At 40.8% G+C, this 22250-nt stretch overlaps 1 protein-coding gene across 3 annotated transcripts; it reads right to left on the reverse strand.

The window, feature by feature from the left end:
* Positions 1-9: 9 nt before the first annotated feature.
* ATP6V1D (ATPase H+ transporting V1 subunit D) lies at positions 10-21819 on the reverse strand. Of its 3 annotated transcripts, none has more exons than XM_058739395.1 (9): positions 21644-21819; positions 16896-17013; positions 7755-7834; positions 5906-5973; positions 4899-4943; positions 3677-3780; positions 3017-3083; positions 1626-1704; positions 10-678 (listed from the first exon to the last, which is right to left on the reverse strand). In XM_058739395.1, exons 1-9 carry the CDS (start codon positions 21682-21684, stop codon positions 537-539), a joined length of 744 nt encoding a protein of 247 aa, XP_058595378.1. In that variant the 5' UTR covers positions 21685-21819; the 3' UTR covers positions 10-536. The 3 variants fall into 3 exon arrangements, with proteins under 3 accessions (XP_058595378.1, XP_058595379.1, XP_058595380.1); XM_058739396.1 differs by lacking the exons at positions 16896-17013; positions 21644-21819 and adding exons at positions 10480-10631; positions 11829-11978; XM_058739397.1 differs by lacking the exons at positions 16896-17013; positions 21644-21819 and adding an exon at positions 10480-10644.
* Positions 21820-22250: the final 431 nt, after the last annotated feature.

Below are 22250 nucleotides of genomic sequence, written 5' to 3' on the forward strand. Positions count from 1 at the left end.
AGGAACAACTCATTTTTAAATCATTTTACTGTTTACACCATAGTCACACTAAAATTGGCAGAACTCCCATGACAGACAAGACAGAGACCTGTCATGCAAGGAAAAATAGTGAAAGTTTCATAAAGCTTGAGACAAGTACCACGGTAACACAAGGATGGCTGCAGCAATCTCAGGGAGCAGGTAGGAACAAAGGGTGCTACAGTGACAGCTGGCCTGAGGCCACTGCTGTTTCCTAAGGGGAATTTCCTAATATGCTTGGTAAGCAGAGCACTTGTAACAGATGTAAACAGAATAGGGTACCATTTCTGCAGAGTAAATTCTACAGGTTCCTGGGCAAGGTCTCCAAATCTCACATGATATAAATGGTTGCTGAATTAGGATTTTGCAAAGGCAGCCCCATAACCAACATCCCGGGAAATGTTACCACCAGTGAAATTCTTAGGCCAAAAAATAAATAGCCACACATACCAAACCTACACACACCGTGAATTAAAATGGTGCCATGTTAGGGCTTATGAAAGAACCAGAGCAGGAAACTATTCAAACAAAAGATCCTCATCCTTCTCTTCAGCCAAAAGATTAGCAGGCTCCATCACCTCTCCAGCTGCCCTCCGCTGTTCCAAGTCCTTCTCTGATTTTTCCTTGAGAATCTTTTTCTTCTCTTGGATTTTCTTTAACCTGTAAAACAAGGAGGGGATTTTCTGAACATGGTTTCAGTTCTAAGTAGATGTGATTTCTTCTAGTTTTGTAACAATAACATTTACAAACTAGAACAAAACTTTCATTTCTAGTGATTTATAACCCATTTTTAAAGTATCTGAGGTAGAACATAGACATTTTAAGCTAGTAACAGACTTCAAAAGTTCCTATCCCAGACTGAATAAACTTTGAAATCCGCCCCTTAATAATGGAACAGCGTTTGAGCATTCAGACATTTAATAAAATTTTGGATCATTCAATCTGGATCACTACAACCCTGAATGTCATTGAAGGACAGAAACACAATAACCTCTTATAATTAAGATTATAAATCATACTGAGATGCTACTCAAGATCCAAGAAGGCCACATCCTTCCTGAATACTTGCCTTCACCTGTCTCCCACTTCTCGGAAGCTGGCACACTGACCCGTGTACTATACCTATTGAGGATCTGCTGTCCCTACAAGGCCTAACTGTTCATAACCAACTCAGGTAGATGCATCATTTCTGAGGACTGTGCTAATCCTCTAATGGTGTCATTTATCTGATTACATAATGTCCCCCAGTACTTTATACTTTCTCCTGGAGCATGTTCACTATGCAATACATAAATGTTAACTGATTAATTCCAGTTTCTTTTTATGTGGGAGACACCCGATCTAAATTAGGATTTCATTTTAAAGAATAATCAAGTCTATCAATAGTTTCTCCTAAGGGCCTAACTTTCTAGAGTGCCATGTTTTAAGTATATGCAAAACTCAGCATACATTAGTCTCCATAGCCCTATGTCAATATTAGGTCTTGCTTCTCATTTATCACAATAAAATACAGGCTGTGCTAATTCTAAAGAACGTAAGCCAACATGTCTCTGAGAAAATCTAGCCTTTGGAATATGAAAACAAAAAAATGACCAATTCCAACAAACCTATAGAACTCTTCTCGCTCTCTCTCATCCAGCTCTGTGATGATATAAGCAAGGGTACGTTCGATCCGGGGAATGATGACTAGGGTTTAAAAAAATAGATACGTGTGTATATATATATATGTATACATATATATGAGAACTTCAAACCTTTTTTCAAACTGCCAGTGCTCATCTGTATAATGGATACTTTTTCTAATTGTAAAATTAATGTACATTTAATACAGGAAAGTTGGAAAACAAAAAAAATAAAGTATAATCCAACCACCGTAAAATAACTACTGTAAATATTTTGGTATATACCTTTCTAGTGTCCTTTCTATAGACCAAGAACACTGAATCACAATATACACAACACTGAATATACTGGATTTATATGAATATGTAACACTGAACCACAGATGCTAGTTTAAACAGAACACCAATCCACTGTTAAAAAGTAAATCATCAGGGATACCAGGGTCAGGAGATCAAGCCCCATGTCAGGGTCCATGCTTAGCATGGAGCCTGCTTGGGATTCTCTCTCTCCCTCTGCCCCTCTTTCCAACTCGCACTCTTAAAAAAAAAAAATTAAGAGAAAAAGTAGATCATCAAGCAAAGAGAATGCACTAAGTTGTAGAGTTTTACAGTAGTCATAAGGTGCTATTTTACATACAATTTGCCTATCTGCTTCTAAAAACTGAACTCACTGAAGAGTTGGAATGATTTATAACCTTACCCATTTTGTTTTGCTTGCAATTCCACTGACAAAGCCTGGCACTAGCAACCAGCCAGGAAATGTGTGTGGAGTTTTGAAAAATGAGATAACCTCATCTTTAACACCAAAAGACCAAAATAAGTTCTGTGCTGTTTAAAATCTATTCCTTTCTTACCTTAAAACTGAGCATTTCTTTAATGAAAACGGAGTTCTTTGAACGGAAAGTATTGTGCCAACATTAAGTGTAGTTTTAGAACAATAAGAGATGGAAAAAAAAATGCATCAAATGGGAAAATTTTTAGGAATCAAGAAGAGCAGGACATAAAGCTTACAGGAAACGGATTTAAAGTTAAATATTTAATGTGTTCAAAAGATTACTGAATCACTGGAAAGAACTAAAGAAAACACTAGAGCTCTTGAAAAATAGTTTTGCCCTTTATTCATAACCAGGAATGAATAAAACACTTCAGAACTTTTAACTTCCCATTCCATTGTGTAACTCACCCCCAAATCATAAACATACTTCTATCAAAGCACTTAGTAACACTTTACTGCTGACTCATGGCCCTTCCCACTGTGGACAGGGGCAAGGTCTTATTCACCTTGTGATCAGTGCCGGATTCCCAGCAGTTACATAACAAATGTGGAGGTATGGACAAGTGGGTGAACAAAGAGCCTCACGGCAGCTTACACTCACCATGTTCAATGGCATTTACACGCCTGTTGGTTATCTTAATAGCTTCATCCAAAGTAACAAAGGAAGTCTAAAATAAGAGAACAAATAAGGTAAGCATGAAGTCTTCCTAATCATGTCCTGTTCACTTGGCTTCCCTCAGACTGCACTTGTAGAGAACATTTGGAAACCAAGACTACTTTTCAATCTGCTCAAACAGGAAAATTCTTGTGAGATTTCCACAGAGCTAATACTATTTCTATGCTATTCTAATTTGGTCACTTCAAATTTGCCTAATGTTATAAAAGTGGCAAGGGGAAAGAATCAGGCACTATTACATAGATCTACATTAACTGGTCACAAAAGGGAAAAAATAGCTTTCATGCATAAACTAGGTTATATTTACATTTAAATTCAGTATCCACTGTTGCTGTTCTCACCTACACAAGAGTGAAACTATACCACTGCACACACATTTTGTTAGTAGTAAGAAGTAGACACAAAGGTACAGAAGCCATCATTTAAGGAATCAAAACATCCCTGGCTTTTTTTTACATAAAGTCACGGAAACAGTTTAAAGCAGTAAGTGCAGGACGTGTGGATTCAAGACCTGAAGCTTCCCCTCTCGGCTCTCAGCTCTCAGATATCAAACCGCAGCAGGTCTCTAGTTCTCCTGCTACTGACCTGAAGTGAAGCCAGTTCCACCAGTAATTCCACTGCTTTGGCATAATTCCTCTTTAATTTAGCCAATTGTTCCCCACCTCTGGCTAAACCAGTCAGTTCATAACCTGAAAGAACCAGTTAGACAACACTTGTAAGTAGAGTAAATAATCTTCCCGATAAATTTCCCAAAGAATACCAACCAAGAAGAAACAAATTCACTAACCCCTGTTAAATGGAAACATTAAGTACCCATCCTACTCCCTAGGCATGCTGAACTGTGAACATGTTTGTTTTGATGTGAAGTTTTAAGCATTTAAGTTTTTATTTAAATTCAGGTTAGTTAACATACAGTGTAATATTTGTTTCAGGCATACAATACAGTGATTCAACACTTCCATATAATACCTGGTACTCATCACAAATGTACTCCTTAATCCCCATCACCATCACCTATGTAACCCATCCCCCACCCAGCTCCTCTCTGGTAACCATCAGTTTGTTCTCCAGAGTTCAGACTTAACAGTGAACACACTTTTCTCCCCAAGGAAGCTATTCTAAATAGAACTATAGAAGCTTTTAACCAACCTTCACTTTATTCACATTGTGCCCCATCCCCTTGTATCATATGGCCTGATGCCTGCCCATAGTACAGTAACTCTCCATTAACAAGTGACTCTCTAGGATGCTCCATTTCTTTATTCAAGCTGTACTAAATATCCTCTGTGAACCAATGAAAGAATAGTACCAAAAACTGTTGTTTCTATGAAGAAAAGTTGATTACTTTGAAAAGACTCAACAAAGATGTGTTACTACCCAAAAAATGCTATCAAATTAGGAAATTCTAATACAATTGTAAAAAATTGAGGCTGAGCTATAAAATCTAGGAAGATTCAGCAGAGAGTCTAAAACCTTAAAGAAATTCAAACTGGAAATTATAGACAGTGCATTATGGGTGCAGTTTATGCAGAAAGACAACACAGAAGTCTTTTTTTTTAATAGCAAATGACTGTATATTTAAGTATATCTAGGTGGAAATAAAACATTTTAAGACATTACAATGTTTTAAGACCCCTGCCATAATACTTTAACTAACCATCGTCCCAACTGTACCAGATGAAAAGGCTGCTAACACAATGGAGCCACTGAAATCAAAGAAGGTCTATCTAGCACCATTTTCCAGAAAAAAGTTTAAAGAGGAACCTGGAGAATCCAGCAACACAGACTACCCAAGTTTCACACTTACTGTCAGTTCCTTCATGGTAATGTTCAAACACTGGCAAAGTAACCCCTGTTAAATACAAAACGTGTGAATTACAAACATGCCCTTGAAGTACTGTTTCTTAATCACCACTCTTTCCCTGTGTTTCTTTTTCAGCAAATACTCAAAAGTCAAGAGACTGTCTGGAACTGGAACTGGTTTCAATAAATGAATTTAGGAACTTGCTATCTTAAGCGTTCATTCCTATTTAATAATCAAATCATCCTGAGTCATAAGAGATCTGTCACAATTTTCTTCCTTTCAGTTTTGAGGTATACATAAAATGCAGGAAAAAAACTGCACATATTTTACACATACATTTTGATGCATTTAGATACCTGGGTACACCCATAATACCATCACCACAATCAAGGCAATCAACCCATCTATCACCTCCAAAAGATTTATTGTGTCCCTTTTCGTGTGTGTTAAGAACACTCAACACAAGATCTACCCTAAGTTTTTAGGTACACAACACTGCATTGTTAACTATAGGCACTATGTTGTACAGCAGATCTCTGGAACTTATTCATCTTGTGTAACTGTAACTTTATAGCTATTGAACAGCTCCCCATTTCCCCCACCCCCATCCTCTGGCAATGGTTTTAACATGTAAAGCCAATAAACTTGTTCTAAGTAGAAGAGATTAGTTAGGACATGAAGATCTTGCTGTATGAACACATTAGTTTTTAAATGTCATTTTTTTCTTGGGGCACCTCAGTTGGTTAAGCGTCCAACTTCATCTCAGGACATGATCTCGCAGTTCATCGGTTTGAGCCCCACATCAGGCTCTATGCTGACAGCTCAGAGCCTGAAGCCTGCTCTGGACTCTCAAGTCTACCTCTCTCTCTCTCTCTCTCTCTCACTCTCACTCTCACTCTCACTCTCACTCTCTCTGCCCCTCTCCCACTCGTGCTGTCTCAAAAATAAAAACATTAAAAAAATAAATGTCATCTTTTCTTCCCAGGCATGCTAAAGGGTTGAAAAGTTACCTGCTACATTATCTTTCTTAGCTCGAATCTTCACTTGGGCTTTATTTACATTTTGAATTACTGTGGTGCTGCAGAAAGAGAAAAGGCCATGATTTAGTTGAGATTTTAGAGTGAGAAAACTACAGAAACCGATCAGGTAATTTCAACAAGGATGAGATAGCACAATTAAGTATGTTCTGAGAATGGTCTTTCCAGAAAAAGAAGAAAAAAAAAAAAAATCACTGCTGCCAGAAGAGGGCCTCAAAGAGTAAAGAATGAACAATTTTTCAAAACATTAAGGGGGAAAAAAAAAAAGTTACAGAGAGGGAGGGAGGCAAACCATAAGAGACTCTTAAATACTGAGAACTGAGGGTTGATGGGGGTGGGGGAGAGGGGAAAATGGGTGATGGGCATGGAGGAGGGCACTTGTTGGGATGAGCACTGGATGTTGTATGGAAATCAATTTGACAACAAATTATATTTAATATAAAAAAATTAACCATAAGAAAATAACAAAAAATTTTAAAGTACATGGATTGACTTTTCAGTCAGGCATGTGGTGCCAGAAAGGTGATTTAAGGGCTTTTATTCAGCTAATGTAATTTAGAGAAAATTCGTTCCTTCTAACCTTCTAGATTTGGCTAAGCAGGACTTTAATTCCTTTAACCTGGAACCTAACTTCCATCTGGTTTTGTCTGACTCCCCAGTTTGTTCTTCCAGTGTTTTCACCATAACCACCCTAAAACACATTCACATTCCACTCATACTACTGATTCCCTGTCTCTGCTAGAAAAGTCAATGCAAGGTGCTGTCCCACAAACACTGGCAAAATTAAAGTCCATCTCTTCACAAAAGGCCTTCTGCCCCTGAGGCTGTAAGACCTGCCCATTAGGTAATGCTCCTGGATAACACAAACTAAGAATGGAGACACTGTGTCATTGGGTAAAGACAACAAAAATGAAAAACCCTGAAAATTTCCACCTCTGCCCCCAAATAGCCATTTGCCTTCAGGAAGGCACTGAATTTAAATGAGGAATAACAATGCTTGCCTGGTTTCCTCACAAGGTTATTTGGGGAGAATCATACAACTGGCAAAACCCCCTTTGTAAAACAAAAACATTTTATATTGTTTGTAAAGCATGTACTGATGTGATAAAGGGCATAAATTCTCTAAGGCCTTCAACAACCAATTCCATTCTCAAACTTATCCTAAGGAAGTAATTCTACAGAAACAAAAAAATATATATACATGAAGATGTTTACAGCATCTTTTCTAATACTCAAAAAATCTGAAAATCAACCCAAAAGTCCACCATTAGAAATGGTTAATAAATTATGTACATTTAGAGAAAGGTTATACAGCTATGTAAAAACCAGAAAAAAATTTCATGATACAATGTTAAATGAAAACAGACTAGGGGCGCCTGGGTGGCTCAGTTGGTTAAGCGGCCGACTTCGGCTCAGGTCATGATCTCGTGGTCTGTGAGTTCGAGCCCCGCGTCGGGCTCTGTGCTGACAGCTCAGAGCCTGGAGCCTGTTTCAGATTCTGTGTCTCCCTCTCTCTGACCCTCCCCCATTCATGCTCTGTCTCTGTCTCAAAAATAGACGTTAAAAAAAAAAAAATTTATAAAAAAAAAAAGAAAACAAACTATAAAATGTTAAGTACCCTGTGCCTCCAACTGTGTAACAGACACATGTGGATGATAATCAAGACACTAGTGTTAGGGTGACAGAGTAGTAGCAACGAACACTTGCACCCCCATCATTTGTCTTTATTGCTTATATGGTTTTCATTAAGAACAGCTTTGAAGTGAAATTATGAACATGAAAGGACTTTGATTTTTCAAAACACCCCATTAAGTCTTCTTACCTGAAGTCCCCTGCCGTGAACTTGGCCTCTGCAAGTGAAAAGGCAGCTTCTCTCATCACTTCACCCATCAACATTTTAGTCTGGAAAAGCATAAACCAACAACTGATCCAATCAAGTTTATTACAAGGAAAAAACATCAAAATTACATTTCTTTAATAACCAGTATTTTATGCCAGGTGTGTGCCTAAAATAATGACTTGATAACAAAAATATCCAATTTTGTTTCAACAGTTTTGGTTATGGTCAGTTAATAGTGTTACAAAACCATACAGTTTATAATTAAAACATCAGAATAAAGACATTAAGAAACAGAAAACGATCTTTACTGAAGGACCAATCTTATTCCTGAATGAGTTCATGCCAATTTGCTCACTGCAATGCAGTCAAAATCTTAATGGCATAGTGGCTTTAATATAAACATGAAATATTTAATGTTTGAGAATATTCAATAACCTTTTTTAAAAAAAAGTTAGGGCAGATGGGCAGAGTTGCCAAGTATTAAAAATGTATAGCTACACGGGTGCCTAAGTGGCTCAGTCAGTTTAGCATCCGACTTCAGCTCAGGTCATGATCTCACAATTTGTGGGTTTGAGCCCCGCAATGGGCTCTGTGCTGACACCTCAGAGCCTGGAGCCTGCTTCAGATTCTGTGTTCCCCTTTGTCTCTGCCCCCTCCCCGCCTTGCACTCAGTTTCTTGCTCAAAAAATAAACATTAGAAAAATTGTTTTTAATGGGGTGCCTGGGTGGCTCAGTGGGTTAAGCGTCCGACTTTGGCTCAGGTCATGATCACAAGGTTTGTGAGCTTGAGCCCCACGTCAGGCTCTGTGCTGTTAGTTCTGAGCCTGGAGCTTGCTTCAGATTCTGTGTCTCCCTCTCTCTGCCCCTCCCCCACTCATGCTCGGTCTCTCAAAAAATGAATAAACGCTAAAAAAAAGAAAAAAATTTTTTTAAATTTTTTAAAAATGTATACCTACAATAAGAAAATTCATTCGATATGGGAAAAATAAGACAATGAAACAGAACAGTACTCAGAAAGAGCCGCAAGCCTATATGGGAATTTGGTAACAAAGAGACCATTCAACTGGCCACCCACTTACAAAATGATAAAGCTAAATCCCTACCTCCTCACATCTCTCTCTCTCTCTCTCTCTCTCTCACACACACACACACACACACACACACACACACTCTCTCTCTCTCTCTCTCTCTGTCTCTCTCTCTCCAGAAGTCATTAGTTTCAAAAAAAAAAACTATAAAGCATAGAATATTTTCTTAATCTTTTTAGGCCTTTCTAAGCATTATGTATAACCCAAGTACTATGTTAAAAAGAAAAAAAAGACTTCACCAAACAAGAAATATTTTTTTAAAAAGGCTAGGTGAAAATATTTTTGGCATTTTACACACTAACCAGACTATTGTAGAACTTCTACAAAAAGATATTCACCAAGAAAATCAAATTACCAGTAAACATGAAAAGAGGCTCAACCTGACAATCAAAAGTAGTGCAAATTAAAAGATACCAATTTTAGTCCCATAGATTGGCATCAAAAAGATTACTAATACCCAGTTATGATGAATTTGAGAGAATAGGTGCTCTCGTAATCATTTGACAGGAATGTAAATTAGTATAACAACTTGGAAAACAATTTGACAGTTATCCATCAAAAATTTAAATGAATAGATCCTTGAGATTCTAAGATTTTCCAGAGAAATGTCAGTACATATACTGTCAGAAGGTGGAGAAGGGATAGTCGAGCATCTTCCAGGCTAAGACGACACTCTGAGACCGAAACCCAATGCAAGGCACTGCAGACCATTTACAGTTTTATGCAGGGAGCGACCAACAATCCAGGCAGCTATGCAGCTATCTCTGCCAAGTCTGGATCACAAACCCCCAGCTTTTATAGAGAGGGTCAGGGGTATGGTGGGGAGATCACAAGGGAGTTACCTAAAGTGATACCCTCTGTGCACCAGCCATCTCTACCAGTTGCCAAGCGAAGTCATTGCGCAGCACGAACAAGATGGAGCACTGACAAATGGGAGTCAGTGCTGTCAGCGTTACTACACTCTACCCTCAACATCTTTACGGCCCGTATAACCTTTACACACCATTCTTCCACAATGACCCTACGGACAGGTATTGGGAGGGGACTTGCATCTCTATACCACAGCAGCAACAACAGATCTGTACGACCAAAGAAAATACTTAGAACTACAATTTCCCAGCAACGCTTTCTGCAGACCCAGCAGTCAGAGCGATTGTAAACTTCAGCGTAAGTGGTGGCCTATGACAAGAAGACGTTTCCAGACACAATAGAAACATTAACGATGCAAGGTTAAGGGCAGTAAGAAATGTTTTACAGGCAACAGATGTGGCAAATCTTCATTCATAAACAACAGGGTAGTGGTTTGGGCCCCATGAACTAAGAACACCCCTGGCTTAGGTATTTTCCCTGGGAAAAGACCCCATGTATTTTGCCCCTTAGTATCATCAAAGGGTGTACCTATATTGTACAGGGGCATTTCGGTTTGCACTAACAACCCTACCTCAATACCAAGCATCAGAAATTCAGAAGCAGTTATTTGCATGTGTTGGGCCCTGACCAATGCATAATAAAGGGTTAAGAATACTACTGGATGGGAGGCCGTGGCCCCAAGGGATTAGGATACCAAGCCACCTGGAGGAGGCATTCCAAGTTTATTTCCAATGAACTAAAGTCTTAACCATGTGGGAGGTCTTGTAGCAATCACAAAAGGAGGCCCTCCTCCCCCAACAGACCATGGGTCTCCAGATAACACCTGCACGAGAGCTGCAAACTGCATGGGTGTTGCTGGTGAGGTGTTCATATGTAGATGTCTGTCTTGCTATGGGCATAGCTTTAAGGAGATGAATTGCTGGTTAGTCTTGGAGACCATCCTTTCAGGGATCCACCCGTGATAAAGTCTTTAATGTGCTATTAGCCCATTCATCCTTTCAATTAGGCCTGCAACAGTGAGGCTGTATGGCAGGTGGGAAGTCCCTAATATACCCAGGTCTCTGCCCATTTTTGGATATCATGGCCAGTAAAATGTGTCCCTTGATCACTGAGTAGGGGGTGTTTGTACATGCTCTCCAGTTTTGTTAATCTGTTACAGCTGCAGCCTGATTAGCTCTTTTTATAGGCTAAGGCTTGTACAAGTCCTGTGCAAGTGTCCACACAGGTCTGTACATATTTGTGCCCTCCCAATACTGGCAAAGGGCTTATGTAATAGATCTGCCAGTGAGAAACAGAGTTTATAGCCCACCCAATACACCCCAGGGTGTGGCATAAGGTCCATCGCTTGAGATGGCACTGGGGGCAGTTCTTGTCAGCAGCTTGTAGACTGAATATTTTACAGAAAAATGTAATCTCATTTCTCAGGTACTTTTGGGACCTCAGTGTCCTGATTTATGATGGACCCATTCTGCTACATCAGACAGGGTCAGCATTTTCTCCAGCTGAAGGGCTCATACCCAGACTAGAGCATTTGCCTCAGGATTGCCTGGTAGTGTGGATGGGGAGTGAGCAGGGACATATGCCATACTTGGATGGCTGTTCGATGGCTGCACTGGGCTTAAAGCATACTACCCAAACATCTTCTCACGGTTCTACTTTCCGCAGGGGTCTATTTAATACAGCCCAGCCTTCTTTGTGCCATCATTGCATCTAGGTTGTCAACCTTTACAACACTGCCCAGCTGTCAGCAGCCAAATTGATGGGCACTGGCTCATGTGTCAACACAATCCATACCATTTTCAATTCTGCCCACTGACTTTGATTAGTTCCTTCAAACCAAAGTACATCAGAATCCAGCTGGATGGCAGAGGAATGCCAAATAGGCAAGTTTCCCCAGCAACAGCCATCAGTATACTATGCACCTGCTGGAGATGAGCCTACCTCTTCCCTTACTGGGGGCGGGGAGGAAGCATAAAGTCAGACAATTCTGAAGTTGGGCAGGGTCGATTTAAGTGACCAGCCCTAGTACCAGGTGCAGCTCATGAGAGAGGAGGTTCCTCCTCTGTAGATAAGCATGCCATTTCTGTAAGGTGCTTACCTGGGCACAGGCACTCTTAGGTTTGCTGAACATGTCTGTCCTTAGTTCATCCTCCTACCAGCAGAGAGGTTCGTACCATCACAGGCAAATCAGCACTCAGGCCTTCCATCTGCTGCAGTGCAAGATATATAACTAATACCTGTGCTTCCATGGGATTCTACCTGGCTTCTGTTTCCTTCCATAATTGAAGCCACAGAATCCTAACAGGATCTGTTTCCCATTTCATCCATCCCACAAGCCCCAACCAAACCCTTCTAGACATGAATTTACATCTAATTCACATCTAAGTCACAGCTGGCATTAATAACCCCAAGGTCTGTACTTGTTTTACTGTCATTTTTTAGGATAGCCTCTTGTTGGTCTGCACCCCAATCTCATTAGCTTCCCCTCCTAACCAAGGCATATAAAAGATCTTAATGTCTGCCCTATCACTAGACAGGGAATAAGTAGTCTTCAGTAACCCAGTAAATCAACAAAAAGCCTATAATTCCTTTACCGTTTTAGGGACTAGGAAGGTTTACATTTTATCAATGACCATCTGTGGCATCACTGGTCTTACACAAACTGATGATGCCCGGGAACTTTACTGATTAACCCAGTCTTTGGATTTGCTGGTATTTACCTCTCACCCTCAAGACTTCACACCTGGAATGAGGTGGCTGCTTGAGACAGGGAGGATAAATCATCATAAGTTAACATAACACTGACATGATGATAAAGCACCATCTCTTCTGAAAATATTCATTTTTCCAAATCTCTGGCTACCATCCTGTGACAAACAGAGGGACTAAGGAGATACCCTTGGGCAACACCTGGAAAGTCACTCGGGTTCCACACGAAGGGAAATTGGTCTTGGGATTCACATCCTAATGAATGCTGGAAAAGGCATTAGACAAGTCTAGCAGGTAATGATAAGTCTTAATGGATGCCATGATTTCCCCTAACAATAAGGCTGTATTAGGTATCATGGCATGGATGAGCAGAGTAATTTTACTGAGTTCCCTATAATCTACTGTCATTTGCCAGGTCCCATTAAATTTCATTATAGGCCAAACCAACTACTGAACGGGCTTTGAGCAGGCCTGATTACCTCCACCTTTTCTAATTCTTTAATGGTGGCAATAATCTCATCATGCCCCCCCTAATAAGTAGCTCATATCATTTTATGTTTATTACTCTTTAGAAATCAGCAGCTGTATAGGTGCACATTTTGCCATGACCCACAACAAGTTTCACTACTTGGATACACAACTGAATCCACCTGTCGTTGTTAGATTCAGATCCTGCAGAACATTGATGCCCAAAATACTCAGAAATGTGGGAGATATGCACTAGAAAACAACAGGCAGGAAGTCTGCAATCTGTAAGTAAAGACTAGTTTGCAGAACTTTGATAATCTGCCCCACATAAATATCTACTGCCTTTACTTTTCCCCCAAATTTCAAGGGGTTTCCCTAAGTGTGCATTCAGCTCCAGCGTCTATTAGAGCTGGTAGTCTGTAAGTGCAAGACCAATAAATGGTTAATTCAACATGCAGCCTGTTTGCCCCCTACTGCAAGCAATGTTAGCATAATCCCTAGTCTCTAGGGGTAAGGTGTATCCACTCCCAAAATTCCTATTAGCAGAGGTGCTCTGGGGAACACACCTGGTTTTCTTGAGCTTTCCTCCAAGGGAATAAACTGCTTTCCCTTAAGCAATGTCTTCCATAAGCTTACCAAGACCAAACTGGGTTGTGTAGATTTTCTCTCCGGGACCTGTATAAAATTAGATCTTGGCAATAATTTTTGAGAGACCTTGATGGACCCCCTCTCTGCCATTTTATCATTGGCAGGATCCTTTGTTTTCCCATTTTTCAACCTATTTCCCTTATGACAGATTCTTCTGGTTTGACTTAAGTCAGCCACCATAGTAGCTACTATAGCAAATGGGTTGATTAACCAAAGGGACAAGAACAGATACTAAGTCCCATATCATGTCCCTGGGGCTGACTGTAATATAAGGTCTTCCATACCAGAGAAAAATAATTCTTTGTTTAGGCCTCTAAAATGCTAGGCATAAATGGCAGGTTTCATTCCCAGTTCACGTATAATTTCTTGCAGTTCTTGCATAGAGATCAGGGAATATCCCCTTTGCTAGGCCAAGTTTTTTTTTTTTATTCCCATTATATTTCAGTTTTTATTAATGGTTGGCTCACAGTCACAAGTTCAGCACACTGGTATGTAATGCATTATTTATTCTCTAATTTATTCATTACTATATATAGGATATATACATATATAAAGCTGAATTGGGTCCCCATGAGGTATATATGTTGAAGTCCTAACCCCGGTTAAAATGAGGCCTTTAGGCTGGAATCTAATTCAATCTGACGTCCTTTTAATAAGAACATTACAACACACAGAGAGACACCACAGAGGAAAAACCATGTGAGGACACAGCCATCTGCAAGCCAGAGACAGGCTTCAGTTAGGCCAAGTTATCTTAATACTAGCATTTATCCAGTCAAATTAGCTAAGTGCCCGTGATTCTCACCTAGGACTGTGGCATGTATCTGTCACAAGGCAGGTTGAGCAGGGACTGAGGCCATTTTTGACGTCCCAAACCTCCACCAGAACACCATCTTCCCCAGTATCCCACAGTCCCAACATTCAAGCTGCCACCCCTTTTTCGGCTCTCCTTCTTAAAGTGGCTGACTGGCTCCACTACGTCAGGGGCAGAATATTCCCTCACAGTCGTTTCCTGAGCATGGGAATTTCTTCTGCTCATCCTCAGGCAAACAAGCAGCCTGGGGCTCTGTTCCAACCAAAGGGCATGCCTATAAATCATCTTCCCCCTCTAGGAAAACATCCTCCTCATCAGAGCCATTATCCCAGGGATCGCAGGCCTCAGGACGCCAACTCTCCTGAGACCTCACAGTTCTCCCTTTAGTGCGAGGTAGTGGGCACTCACCCTCCTCCACCCGCCACCAACGGCCATCATTCCCAAGTGCCCCACCCCCCCAACCCCGCTGCTGGATTCCTCTGGACAGAACAACCCTAGAGGAAGAACATGCTGCTCCCACATCCTCTTACAAAGCCAATGCCACCTCTCCGGTCCGTTCCAAATCCCTCTCTACTCCCAACTCTCCCTCCATGGCACCTCACAACACACAGACCAACTGCCAAGCCACCGCCACAACTGCTATTCCACTCTCCCTTCTCCTTTTCTCCCCCTCTCCCGGTTTCAGGCAGGCTATACACCAACCCCTTGGCCATTTTCAGGGCACCCCCGCACTCACACACCCGGCCAAGTCTCCCCACGTGGCGGTGGCTAGCCAGCTCAGGCTCCCCCCACCCCTGGCCCCTAGACCAGGCTAGCTTCACTTTCAGTTTCCTGGCTGGCTTGCCAGCTGGTAGAAGATGGAGGAGGGACACTGAGAAGGCACTCAGAAAAACAATGCAAGCCTCTCAGAACCGGTTACACCCTTTTACTCACAGTAACTTACCGACAGGGAGGGATCAGGAAGCCTAACGACCCAAAGAGCTACTGTCCGCCAAGCCTGGCCCATAATCCCCTGCTTTTATAGAGCAAGGGGCATGGTGGAGTGGTTACAGGATAATTACCTAAAGTGGCACCTTCTGTGCACCAACATCCCACTAGTTACCTCGAGCAGCTCCTCCAACCACCTCTACTACTTACCTAAAGTGGCACCTTCTGTGTGCCAGCCATCTCTACTAGTTACCTAAAGTGGCGCCCTCTGTGGGCCACTTTAGGAAAGATCAGGACAAGCCTTCCCACATTCTGGTTACGGCAAACATCAACCTCCACGGAGCCTGGAACACATAGCCCCAAAGTCATAGTGCAGGCATGAACAGGATGGAGGGCCAAAGATGGAGTCAGTGTTGTCAGTACTCTTACACATACATAAAAGGATTTAAGAGTACCCTCCCCCACAAAATAGTAAAACTACACATTCATCAACAGGAAAACGGCTAAATTCCATTGTCCATTCAATGGAGTACCATGCAGCTGCTATAAAGAGAAAGGAAAATCTATGCACTGATGTAGATAGCTGTCCAAACTCTGCCAGGGGGAGCAGCCAGGAAACGTTATTGAATTACATAACAATTGCATGTCTGTTGCTAAAAACATCATGAAAGACAGACAGGGAGACTGAAAGACTAAAAATCAAAGTGTCATGAAGAACTCCTCTGGGAAATGAAGCAAGGGTAGTTAGGTAGGGGAAGAGGAATAACTTTCACTTTTTAAATACACTTCCATATTCACATAGCAATTACCCAAAAAGCAATGAATTGAAACATACTATGGGCCAGCACTGTTCTAGGGACAAGAAAGTCTCTGCTCTCAAGGAACTAACCAACCAAACAAGAAAATATGCAGTAATACATACTACAACTAAAATAAGGAAATGTGACAGAAGTAAATATGGTGGTCACTTCTGATTAGGTAATGAGGGATGGCCTCTCTGAAGAGACCAGAATGGCCAGAGGAGCAAATCACAAGAAGTTCTGAGGAAAGAACATTTCAGGCAGAAGAAACAGCTGCTGAAAAGGTCCTGGAGGAAGATGGTAGGGAGAATGTTCCAAATGAGATCAGAGAGGCAGGCAGGGGCCACATGGGATCAAGTGGGGCTTTGCAGGCAAGAGTAAAGAGTTTGAATTTTATTAAGTAATCTGAAACTTGTTACAGTGATAATGGTATTTTTACTTTTGAAAGAAAAAAAAATTAGGGGCGCCTGGGTGGCTCAGTCAGTTGGGTGTCCGACTTCAGCTCAGGTCATGATCTCACGGTTCGTGGGTTCGAGCCCCACGTCGGGCTCTGTGCGGACAGGCTCAAAGCCTGGAGCCTGCTTCAGTTCTGTGTCTCCCTCTCTCTCTGCCCCTCCCCTGCTCACACTCTGTCTCTCTCTCTCAAAAATAAATAAACACACAAAAAAAATTTTTTTAAATAATAAAAAGACAAAATTTTAAATTAAAATAACTTGAAGAAAAATTTAAATGCCAATAGCCATGCTAGATTTTCCTTAGATACCTCTAAAATAACTGTTCTAAAAACAGTTCATTCTACCTCTATTATCTTCTTTAGGATCTGTCGAAATCGAAGAGTTAAGGCATCAGATTTTTTCTTCAGGAGGTTTCGACCTGTCTGTGCTCCTTTTAATCGAGCCTTCATGATGGTCTGTGCCCTACACAAACAAAGTTAGAGACATTTATTCCCACTGTTTAAAAGACATACAAATATCTCCCCAATACAGTGTTAAAATCATGCTTCATTCTTTGATGTCATGAGAATAAGAATATATAGCACTTGTGCTGACAGTTACAATTAATTGGTTTCTCAATACTGTAGATTTCCACCCTCAGCATTCCATAAATAAGAAGTTCATTTATTTAAAACAGAAACAATTCTTTAACCAATATCTGGAATTAGTTATTAAATTATGATAAAATTTATCAGGAGTTCTATCTTATAATGCCACCATAGTTAAAATATTAATTTGATTTGTAAGTTAAAATAATATCTGTGTTTCCATTACACATGTATTAAGCATTTAAAAAAAAAATCTGTCCACTAATAAATATCATAATTTGAAATGCACTTACCTCAGGACCAACAATTCCACTTTGAGGAATTTATCCTACAGATTTACTCCCACATATACACAAAAATATACACAAGGTTAAGGATGAGTACTCCAGCCTTATATGTAATAGCAAAAGGGTGGATATTAGTGTCCCATAAATCATGGTTCTTCCAAGGGAATGTTATGCAGTCATAAAAAAAAATAAGAGGAAGGTAGATCTACATATGCTCCCTATTTTATATTCTTACTCATACAAAATAAGGGATAAATATGCTTATTTTGATACAGAGAATAGTTCTAGAAAAGATTCACAGAAACTGATAAGTTTCCTTTGGGAAATGGGACTGAGTGAAAAAAAATGGATTACTTTTTACTATTATATTTATATTCCTTTGAACCTTTTGAGTTTTATACCACAACCATTTATTACTTTTTCTATTAAAAGTGTGGCACTAATGTTTTCATATCATCAGTCAAAATCCTACCAGCAATCATTTTATTAATTTGTAAATGATTCTAGGAAACAATGACACATATAAGTAAAGACTTCTGAGAAGTGGCAAACTACTGAAGTCTCCTTACCTCCTTATTCCAATCTTTTCCTATCAGAAATCCCAATACAAGTCAAGAAAGTAATAGCAGAAATTGACATTTCTGTCCTTCCTACCCTATGCCAGGTAAAATTTAATTTTAAAAAAAAGTGGGTAATACAATTTAACAATATGTTGTATAATGTTGATAAAATGATTTGTATAAGGGGATATAATTTCATATTACCAGTGTTGTAACAAACTGCAAAGTATCATGTATTAATGGACTTTTGGGTAAATTCCTAGATTTTACTCATCTTTTACCATAGGGGAAACGTTACTGAGATAATTCTATAGCTGGAATAAACTTTAAACATTATCTTGAAAATGAGACTTAGAAAAACGAAACACTTTCTCACTCTAGGTGAAAAAAATAAACAGACTGAAACAGATTTCTGACTCCAGTGCCTTGTCCAAGGCTCAAATCAAGGCTCAAACCTAGTCCCACTGTATCCCAACCACATGCCACGCTGCCTATTAGAAACAGCATCAGACGGGGCGGGGGATGCCTGCGTGTCTCAGTAGGTTGAGAGCCGCCAGACTTCGGCTCAGGTCATGGTCTCACCTCACGGTTCATGGGTTCGAGCCCCGCATCAGGCTCTGTGCTGACAGCTTGGAGCCTGCTTCAGATTCTGTCTCCCTCTCTCTCTCTCTCTCTCTCTCTGCCCCTTCTCGACTCACTCTCTCTCTCAAAAATAAATGTTAAAAAAAAAAATTAAAAAAAAAAAAAAAAAGAAACAGCATCATATAAACAGTTCTCTCTTTGAAAACTATCAGTGGCTGACTTTGTACTGACTGGCCTCACTGAAGGTCTAAGCAAAGCTGGTTCAGTTTCCAGCCTGAGCTGGAGCTATCCTCCCCAATGTGTACATTTAACATATCATATTGTTGACACTAAGGACCAGAATTTGAGCTCGAAGGGTTGGATCAAATTTAAGTCAAATCCCAGTACTGCAGATTCCAGCAAGTTTATTATAAAAAAGATAATCTGGTTGATAAAACTGAATTTACCATGCTAATTTTAATTTCCTCCCAGCTAATGGCACTTCTGTGAAACAAATTTTAATTCTTGAGATTTGAAGAGTGACTTGCCCAAGGACTTACAGCCAATATGTCATAAAACCTGTAAGATGCAAGTATCTGACACAGAAGTCACGAAAGTATTTTCTATCCTAGCTCTTAAAACACATATTCTTTTATAAGTTTCAGAGCCACTTGACCATAGGAAAAATGTATGACCTTCATCTAGAATGATGACTGTTTTCAGCTGAATCAAACGCATCTGACTGCATGACAAAATACCCACTGCTAAGCCTTAGGGAAAATATTTAGAGAAGCAGTTATTTCCTGCACCTGATTTTCCTCTCAATCAGCAAGCTGAGTGCTCTTAAATAGCAGTTTTCACCTTTTGGAACCTATTAGTCTTCCTGTATAAGCCCAAAGAAGTTTATTTTCACTTTAGTCTCAAAGTAAAAACAAAACAAAAATGCTAACATTCTGACTACTATCAAAGATAAACACAGCCAGACATTAAAATGGTGAAAACAGAATTTGTTCAGTAACCACTAACAGTGGGAGAAAGAGCTGAGCTCCATTCTGATTTGTGCAGAAGTGGTTGGGTATTTCAAAGGAATAAGGGAAAGGAATAAGGAAGAGGACTAAGAGCGGCCTCAAGAAGGGTCACAGAACTGAAAAATTACCAAGGGTTAGTCAGTAAAAATGACTTTAGGCAAGCTGTGTCTCACTAGCTGGCAATCATGAAGTTAGGATTCTATCCTCCCACAGAGACTGGCAGAGGCCCTATCCTTCCTAATATCTATGTTTCAAAGAAATGGCTGTCAGGTCCTTGAGAAAGGGACTTCTAAGTTATAGAATAGACATATACATCTCAAAAAGTAAAGAAAGGATTCATAATTGTAAGCTACTTTTACTGAATGCCTTAAGAAAGGGAAGTCAGGAGCCTATTGTCAAGTATTGGGTCGTGGCATCTGGGTGGCTCAGTTGGTTAAGCGTCTGACTTTGGCTGGGGTCATTATCTTGCAGTGCATGAGTTCGAGACCCGCATCAGGCTCTGTGCTGGCCGCTCAGAGCCTGGAATCTGCTTTGGGTTCTGTGTCTCCCTCTCTCTCTGCCCCTCCCCCTCTTGCTCTCTGTCTCTCTAAAAAAAAAAAAAAAAAAAAAAAAAGAAGAAGAAAAAAAAAGTATTGGATAGAACAAACAATAAATTCTCCTGGAAGCACTGAGCTTTCTCAGGCAGCCATGTTGATGGCCTTAGGCCATGCTAGAATTTGGTGGTCTCTCAGCACAGACATTTGGTAAGACTCAAACTCAAGTACTGGGAGTTCTGCAGATCTCACTACTTCAAAGTAGCCTTGATCCTGACCTATTTTACAGGCAGTGCCTTTCTCCACAATGGGCTTGCTTCCCACCTAATACAAATATCTACTAGAAAATCAGTAGGTAAAGGTAAAAAATAACAAAATCCCAAAACGCTTTCATTTCATTAAGAACTGCAGCCACCCTGGAAAGAAATCTAGGAGTGAGATTGAATATAATTCTTTTATTTTAAGCATTCTCAGATTCTCTAAGAAAAAGATCAAGATGAAGAAAAAGAACAGAACACCCCCAAAGAAATAGGACCACAATCTAAAGATCTAAATGTCAGAGGCAAACCTGATTTCCTGCTCCTTGCTGGAAAAAACAAACAAACAAGACAAAAGGAAGTGGCAGAAGAGAGAGAAAATAACAATCTATACTTTCCACACATTGTTAGGCACATTTGAGAAAACTACAAGACCTTTTACAACTGTTCAAACACAGGGCTTTTTCTCCTGCCAAAGAATTCAGACAAAAGAGAAAGGCAGGCCACAACTGGGCAGATTCCAAGGCATAGGTTCACTCAAGGAACATTTTTTGTAGACTTTCTATGGATTAATTATTAAGACACTCTTCTCCTAGAGAAAGCTCACAGTACAGGGGGAAAGATATGTAAACAAATATCCACTTTACAGTGTGATGGGTGGTATTAACAGAGGTCTGAACACGGGGCAATGGTGATGAAGCAAAAAAAGAGTGCCTGGGAAACTCAGGGATATCTTCCAGCCGCAGGTAACATTTCATGGGATCTTAGAAAATGAGAAAAGGGATCCAAGATCGAATCTGACGTCCACGCTAGTGCAATTCGATTCAACCCCCAATTTGGCCTAGAAGCCTCTTCTATGTGCTTACCACAGTAAACTTCCCTTCTCAAAGTATTTATGAAACCTCGCTGACCTGTCCATCTCTCCGCTAAACTGTAAGCTCTCTAAGGCAAAACTGGCGACGATTCATAGTTCTATAAACCCAGTGCCCAGCTCAATAAGGGAATATGGGACGAATGGCTCGATTAATGAATAAAGACTGCGGACCTCCATAAAAACCAGCAGTTCGGACAGACTGTTCCTACGGCTTGGGATCTGTCCAGAATATGTGAGGGGGTCATCAGGAAGCGTCGTCCCAGACTCACGAAAAGGGACGGGGTGAGCTCAGGATCTACCCAGGAAACAATGAACCTCCCTGCTAGTCCAGGGTATGGAGGGGTCGCTGCTCCGAACAGGCGTTCATGAACCTATGAATGCTGCTCGACCCGTTCTGTTACTTACATGCGCGAGGGAAAGATTTCAATTCGGTCTTTGCCCGACATTCTGACGATGATAGTTCGGTTCGAGTCTGGGCCGGGCTATCGTGGCTGCAACACCCACAGCCACACGGACCTCCTCTACGGGAGTCAGCTGGTTGTATCACCTGACCTCCTCGCGTTGCTAAGTGGCAGCCGGGATTCTTACACACGCATTCTTCACTTCCGCTTCCTGTTGGCACTTGGCGGGGGCGGTTGGGGAGGACCAAAAAAAAAAAAAAAAAAAAAAAAAAAAAGACGATGCCCGGATGTTGAGGCCTCGCCCCCTCCACCCCCGAACCGCCCCTCACTTCCGGTTCGCCTCCTAGCCCCTCCCCCTCCCCCTCCCAGGAGGCTGAGTAAGGCTTTGCACGCGCGAGGTGAAAGAACAGGGGAGGAGTACACTCCTTCTCTTCCTCCACTTTTCGTCTTTGGTCACAGCGCCACCTCATGGTTGACAGAAGCTTTGAGAGAGAGTTAATTCTTCAAGGACAAGGAATCAGAGTCCTACCAGTTCCCTGCGCCTTCAAGGTTACTTAACGAAAACGACAGATAATCGAGAAAACGTACTTTTCAGGTCCTCCTATGATCTA

Source organism: Neofelis nebulosa, chromosome 7 (genome assembly GCF_028018385.1).
Source record: "Neofelis nebulosa isolate mNeoNeb1 chromosome 7, mNeoNeb1.pri, whole genome shotgun sequence".
Lineage (NCBI taxonomy): Eukaryota > Metazoa > Chordata > Mammalia > Carnivora > Felidae > Neofelis > Neofelis nebulosa.

Bases quoted from the DNA above. Each gene is read 5' to 3' on its own strand.
- ATP6V1D (XM_058739395.1), bottom strand. From the start codon at position 21,684: ATGTCGGGCAAAGACCGAATTGAAATCTTTCCCTCGCGCAT. The intron at 5,974-7,754 runs GTAAGAAGACTT...CTCTTTCTGCAG, and splicing joins TTCACGGCAGGGGACTTCAG to CACCACAGTAATTCAAAATG. The intron at 3,781-4,898 runs GTAAGTGTGAAA...TGGTTCTTTCAG, and splicing joins TTACCATGAAGGAACTGACA to GTTATGAACTGACTGGTTTA.